Below are 6,169 nucleotides of genomic sequence, written 5' to 3'. Positions count from 1 at the left end.
TTCTCTGGTCGATGGTCTTCCTTGCGATGCATCAACTGATCCAAGCGACTAACCACCGTGGCCATTCCTTGTTCCAACCCAGGTAATACTTTCAATTTTTCTGTGACAGCAGCCAACTCCCCTTGTACAGTGGCGATTAAACCCTCTACTGTTTCCATACGAGTTTCCATCTTAGTAAGAACTATGAATTCAAATCTCAGACAGCGCCACTTGATACACTCTGATAGTATATCACAGAAAATTTAAAACAAGAATGAGGAAAATGAGAGAATTTTATTGAAATAACAAAGAACAATCCAAGATATTTGAGGGACCTGGTTTCTCTCCAAGAGCTAGCGCTCAATTACACAAAATCAGACATGCCTAACTCCTCATTCTCATCCCTTTTTATTCCCCTGACTTTCCCAAACACGCTTGATCCCAAACAGGAAACAAACCCAAAATAGAAACTATTAAAATAGAAATAGCCATTAAATAAAAATCAAACCAAATCACTAAACTTCCATAAAGAATTCAACCAGCCATTGACCATTAATTGTGTTTCCTCCTAGCATAGGTGTATCGTATAGGAGGTTTATCAGTTTATTAAGAAAATTGTTGGATGAACAAAATTGCACAAAACAAAAGACCATTTAAATATAGTAAAAACAACTAAATAATCCCAAAAGTCAGTTAAATGCACATCATAATTTACATTTCTCAGAGTGAAACTCAAAGCTACTTTTATATTAATATAAGCTTACATTATAAGCCAAGCCTAATCTATTATTCATCAAGACCATAGTCCTCACCAAAATACTGATCAACTAGGCCATTTGCCATGTTTCTAAGGTCTTCATTTTCATGGAATTGAAACCTTTCCATGGCCTCAATTCCATCCTCTTGCTCAACCAGCTTTGGACCCTCTCCATTTGGCATTCCCCTCAACACCTGCATAATCATTATATCCGACCAAACCATAAATCAAACAATTATTGAAAAATCATTGGAGTTTTAACTTGAACCAGATGGTTTTCTGCGTTCGCTTACCAGTTCCATGAATTGCAGTCCGAGTTTAGCAGCCTCAGTATCAGCAGACCTTACCAACTCTGTAAAACCAGATAGGCACCCTCCGCCAGCGAGTGAGACCAAATGCTCCACAATCAGCTTTGGCTTTCCATCACCACCTGTTGGGGCAACACACAGGTTCCCCAGTACATATGCCACTTCTTTTCTTATATCCAATGGTGCAGTAGTTAGAAGCCGTGCTAGTAATGTCACTGCCTCACTGGAATAAATTAGTTGCTTGTGTTCTATAGAACCAGCCGCTATATTAGATAGCACCCAAGCCGCTTCCTACATTAATGTTGAATCTTCAAATGAGCATACTTTAACTTATTGCTCAAGTAAAAGAAATATTAAGTTAATAAATAAAACAGAAATTACCTTCTTCAACACTCGGTGTTCACTCTTCAAACACTTTACTAGAACTTCTACCACTTTATCTGCAGATGTTATGAAGAAGTAGCTAATGTGAGTATGATATAATGACGAAATGTGAGATAAATATATGGCTTTTGATTTTAGCAAACAGATGCACTTCACTTGCCTGTGATTTCTCGTCCTGGAATAAGAACTGCAAAAGTTGTGTGTAGCTCACCAGCAACAAGATTGCCTAAACCTCGTAGAACCTAGACAGGATACCATGTATAAACATAATCTGTAGACAAGACCGAATACCAAAACAAGAATACAGTTCAAATCCAATTAATTTTGATTGTTACCGGAATAAGCAATTGCAGACTACTTGCTGTTGCCAATCTTTCCACTAGCAGTTGAAGAACATCGCTCCACACTAACATACCGGTAGCAACATTTGAAAGGGCTGAGAGATACACAACAACCCATGCTACCTCAGTTGCCAATTCATCATCCCTAATTTAGAAAGGAATTTGATTACACTATAGATTTCTTTGTCTCAACACAAGATTTTCAGGATGAACCTCTTAATTTGCCACATGATTAAACAAAATTGGAAAGGAAAAATAACCATCAGCAAAGAAACTTCATAACTTCATAAACAAGAATTAATTCCAAGGTGGTGAAAATCCACTTACGCTTTTTTCAAGTGCCGAATAATTGCATCCAATACCCCCTCAACTCTAATGAGATCTGTTGCTGCTCTAGGATCTGGTCCCTGCATCCGAGCAAAGCAATTTCACAATTCAAATAAAATTTGAAAGAAATGATTTGATTCCAAAACCATACCAACAGAATCCCATCCACAAGCTCATCAAGTGACAAAATTTAATAAATACCAGTTAAGCATATATAATTTCTCAGAATTGTGGTATGAAAGATTAGGCACCTTGATTAGATTTGACAATGCCCAAGCAGCTGTTCTCACGGTTGAACCTTTGTTTGGAAGCATCATTCTTGCGAGAGGTTGTAAGGCTCCTTGAGATAGCAAAACTTTTCTCAGCTCCTCACCTTCACCAGCAACATTTCCCAATGCCCAGGCGCACTGCTCAGCAACAGGCAAGGAGCTCTTTTCTACAAGACCATTGCAAAATTAATTAGCATCAAGTCATAGCAACGTGGCAACAAAGTTTTGGTTTAACAAAGACTAAAATAGGCACGTTACGGAATTAAGAGGCACTGAGTCTTTTTCTTAACCTCCAAGATGAGCAATAAGCAAGGGTAGGGCAGGCAACAAGGCTTTAGTTTCTTCAGGCTTTCCTGCTGCTATGTTTGTGAGGCACCAAGCTGCTTCGTGCAACTGCAATATACCAAGGAAAAGACAGATAAGCATCCGAAAATCCCCTTGAACGCTTTTCTAACTGTAATTGATTCAAGAGATGGCACACAAAAGCCATGCGTATGTCAATACACTTTCAAAAACCATTGACCATGCTAACATTTATCTGCATTATGACGAATCCAACTATGAGAGGTACGACATATATAATAGAACCCCTCTCAAAAATTCTATCTACAGTTTTTTTCTCATCAACTTTTCTTTTCTTCAACTAAAAGAAGTAGAGTATTGATTTATTTCACGCCAGGAAAAGACGTGTTACTGAATTCACAATAAGGTAAATTCAATGAAACAATGAAGGTAAGAGAAGATATCCAAACCTGTTCATCTGGAGATCCGAACGAAAGACATTGTACAAGAATGGATATTGCTCCAGCTCTAAGAGCAGTTTCAATAGGAGGGAATACAGATTTCGACAATAATCGCCTTAGATCACGAAGAGCAGTCACTCTCTTCTGCAATGCACCTTTCCCCCTATTTCAACAACAAAGATAATTTAACTGATTAAAAATTGAAAAAAAAAAAAAACTCAACCAAAATTTAGTCCGCACTTCTAATTAATAGTGACAAAATAACTATTTTTTAATCATGATTCACATACTGATATGAAACTGCAGACTTTAATTCTTCTACTGCAGAAAAAGTTTGAGTGTCCAAATTCGATTGCTCTTCATCAACTATCATCCCCTCATCATGGGGAGTATCATCCTCACCACTTGTACCAACTCTGCATAGACGCTTAGCGCGAACCAGTGATTCTCTTCTTTCTTTCCCAACTGTAACCGCGTGTTGCCGCCTGCGATTTGCAGCAACATTCCCAACTAACCGAAAGTGATTAGCAATTCACTCGTAAACAATCAATCTCCCGCAAATTTAAAAATACAAATATAAGAAAATTAATAAGTCCAAGTATTCATATTTGGTTCCTGGACACACATAGACACTCTTTTTCATCTTCTAACACAAAAAAGAGTCTTTCTTTTCTAATGACTAAAGCACATATAACAAAGAGTCAAATACACTGAATTGCTTATTTAATACTCTTGCCTCCCAAAATACAAAACTCAGTCAACTCTTCCTATCACTAAAACCCCATTTCTAAACCCCAGAAGCAAACGAAATCAATATGTTCATACCTTTTTTTTCTTCAATTTAAGTTGTTTTCGTCATTGAATTTGGCACCCAAAAAACCCAAATAAACAGCTCATTTCTCTTCTGTAGCTTCAATCATTGCTAAAACAACTTAAAAAAAAATATGCTTTCTTTTTCTTTCCATCACCATATTTTTTCAAATTTATTGGCAGCCATACCAGAAAGCTCAAAATCAAAACGGCCCACATCCTAAATTGAATTCGAGGCAACAGACAACTTACCTGATGACTTAATAGGTTCTCTTTTGGGGATAAACAAGGCATCGTCAGACATTGCTAGCAAAACTCCAAAGGATTTCGAACTTTCGAGTTTAAGAGAAATCTTCAACTCTCTCCAAAGGGTTTCGAAATGGGTTCATCAATTTCAGTGTTTCACTTTCACCCGTCGTAGTTTTATTATAATTAGCCGCCGTGAGCCCCAAAAACGGAAACGACAATTTATCTGTCATACGACACGTCTATAAAACGACAATAATATAGTATTGTTGTCCTAATAGAAGTGTGCAAATTTCCCTTAAAATATAATTATTTTTTTTATGATTTTTTTTGGAGGGATTTTTTGTGTGATTGAATCCCTATTTAAAAAAGATATACATTGGTGGACAGATTTTTCTATCTAAAAGTGTATTGATATATTGTCTTTAAATTTAGTATTATTACTCGTCTTTTAAGAAATAATTCCTCGTGTTTGGAAAGTCACATTGTAATTAGATTTTGGTGTAATTACTCGATTTATGGTGCATTTGGAAAGTAACCATGTAATTGGAATTTAGTATAATTCAGAGTAATTACTCAATTTGGTGTATTTGGCTAACCATGTAATTATACAGTAACTATATAATTTAAGGTAATTGATGGGGTCTCAATTATAGTGATTCGACCCCAAGATTTAGTAATAACCTACATCCACTTGCACTTTTATTAATCAAAGAAGTCACATATTCAAGATCAAGGAGAAATAAGAATCAACTGAGTTTCTTAAGCCTGAGAGGAAGAGACAATTTAGTAGGATTTTGTATGTAAAGTGCGCACAAATTCAATTTAGAAGTAATGACTTAGAGATATCTCTATTTATAGAGTCCCTTAATAGGCTATGGGCCCTTACAAATTAATCTAGGCCCTACACGTGTAGTGTGGGATTGCTACAACTGATTACAAATTCAAATATTACGGGAAAAATACATTCAAATATCAGTTACATAAATACCTTGGGATATTTTGCAATATCTCGTGAAAGTCCGGATCTTCAGGTGAAAACGTCTTGTATGGCGAGCAGGACTGTCTTCGAGCAGCTTCATGAGATAGTACCAGCCTACTTCCTCTCGAGCAGGTTACTTGAGCCCAGCAAATCAAGACTTCTTGTTCTGATATGACTCCCTCGAGCAACTATCCCATTTTCAACCAACTCTAAGAATTTACTGTTGTTTATTGCCATGTGTCCTGTTAAAATGTCATGTCACCATGTCCAAATTTGGGTTAAACATTTGTCCCCCAAGTTATCATGTCGCGACCAGTACTGGATAAACTTGCATGCTTCGACCAGGTTTGCACCTCTTCAAATTCTGACTCATCAAAATTCATAGCATCTTCTTTATAGGCAATCATCCCAGCTCCTTGGAAGCGTAACTGAAACCTTTTGGGGTCCTTAGGCACTCTGACACCTTTTCCCAATGCAGCCATCATTGTACTTTTTGGCAAGAAAGAGGCACCTTTTCAACAACTCTTCACCAACCCTCACAAGTGACATCACATCCACCTAAAAAGTCATGATGAATATTTTCTCTGCTCACGTCATCTGCTTGCACGAGAGCCATGGGCCTATAAATAGGCTTTGCTTTCTCTTCTCATTTTTACGCTTTCAAAATTATCACAAATCTTCTCTCTCTGAAATCCTTTAAAACTAAAACTTTGTTCTTCATTCTCTAAATTCCCAAATTTCATTTTACTCAAGATCCTGCTTCAAAATCTTTATTACAGTATGTTTCTTGATCTTGTATTCTTATTTGCGTTACTTTTGTAACTTCCTGCTTTGATTTAACTACTTTCTTGATGATTTTGAAATTTTGTGTTCTTGACGTTCTTGATGAATCTTATGAAAACTTTGTTTTTCTTTGTAAAAATCAATGATTTTCTGGGAAATTTTGTGTTTTGGAAGTAGGAAAATATTTGTGGGCTCCAGGTTTTACTTGGACTGCTGATTTATGGAAAATATGGTGGAAAT

At 36.6% G+C, this 6,169-nt stretch overlaps 1 protein-coding gene across 1 annotated transcript; it reads right to left on the bottom strand.

Moving 5' to 3' along the window:
• Positions 1-611: 611 nt before the first annotated feature.
• LOC133831056 (importin subunit alpha-9-like) lies at positions 612-4,311 on the bottom strand. Its single transcript, XM_062261222.1, has 11 exons — positions 4,171-4,311; positions 3,399-3,618; positions 3,118-3,271; positions 2,656-2,758; positions 2,348-2,532; positions 2,097-2,176; positions 1,764-1,914; positions 1,589-1,670; positions 1,426-1,484; positions 1,030-1,335; positions 612-930 (listed from the first exon to the last, which is right to left on the bottom strand). The coding sequence occupies exons 1-11, from the start codon at positions 4,220-4,222 to the stop codon at positions 766-768; spliced, it is 1,557 nt and encodes a 518-aa protein (XP_062117206.1). The 5' UTR covers positions 4,223-4,311; the 3' UTR covers positions 612-765.
• Positions 4,312-6,169: the final 1,858 nt, after the last annotated feature.

The sequence above is a fragment of the Humulus lupulus genome, chromosome 4 (assembly GCF_963169125.1).
Source record: "Humulus lupulus chromosome 4, drHumLupu1.1, whole genome shotgun sequence".
NCBI lineage: Eukaryota > Viridiplantae > Streptophyta > Magnoliopsida > Rosales > Cannabaceae > Humulus > Humulus lupulus.
This window is presented reverse-complemented; position numbering and strand designations above follow the sequence as displayed.

What these genes read in the sequence shown, in the direction of transcription:
- LOC133831056 (XM_062261222.1), bottom strand. Translation starts at nt 4,222, where the DNA reads ATGTCTGACGATGCCTTGTTTATCCCCAAAAGAGAACCTATTAAGTCA. An exon ending in AAGTCTGCAGTTTCATATCA is followed by an intron (nt 3,272 to 3,398) that starts GTATGTGAATCA and finishes TTGTTGAAATAG; the next exon opens with GGGGAAAGGTGCATTGCAGA. An exon ending in ATTCGGCACTTGAAAAAAGC is followed by an intron (nt 1,915 to 2,096) that starts GTAAGTGGATTT and finishes TTTCTAAATTAG; the next exon opens with GGATGATGAATTGGCAACTG.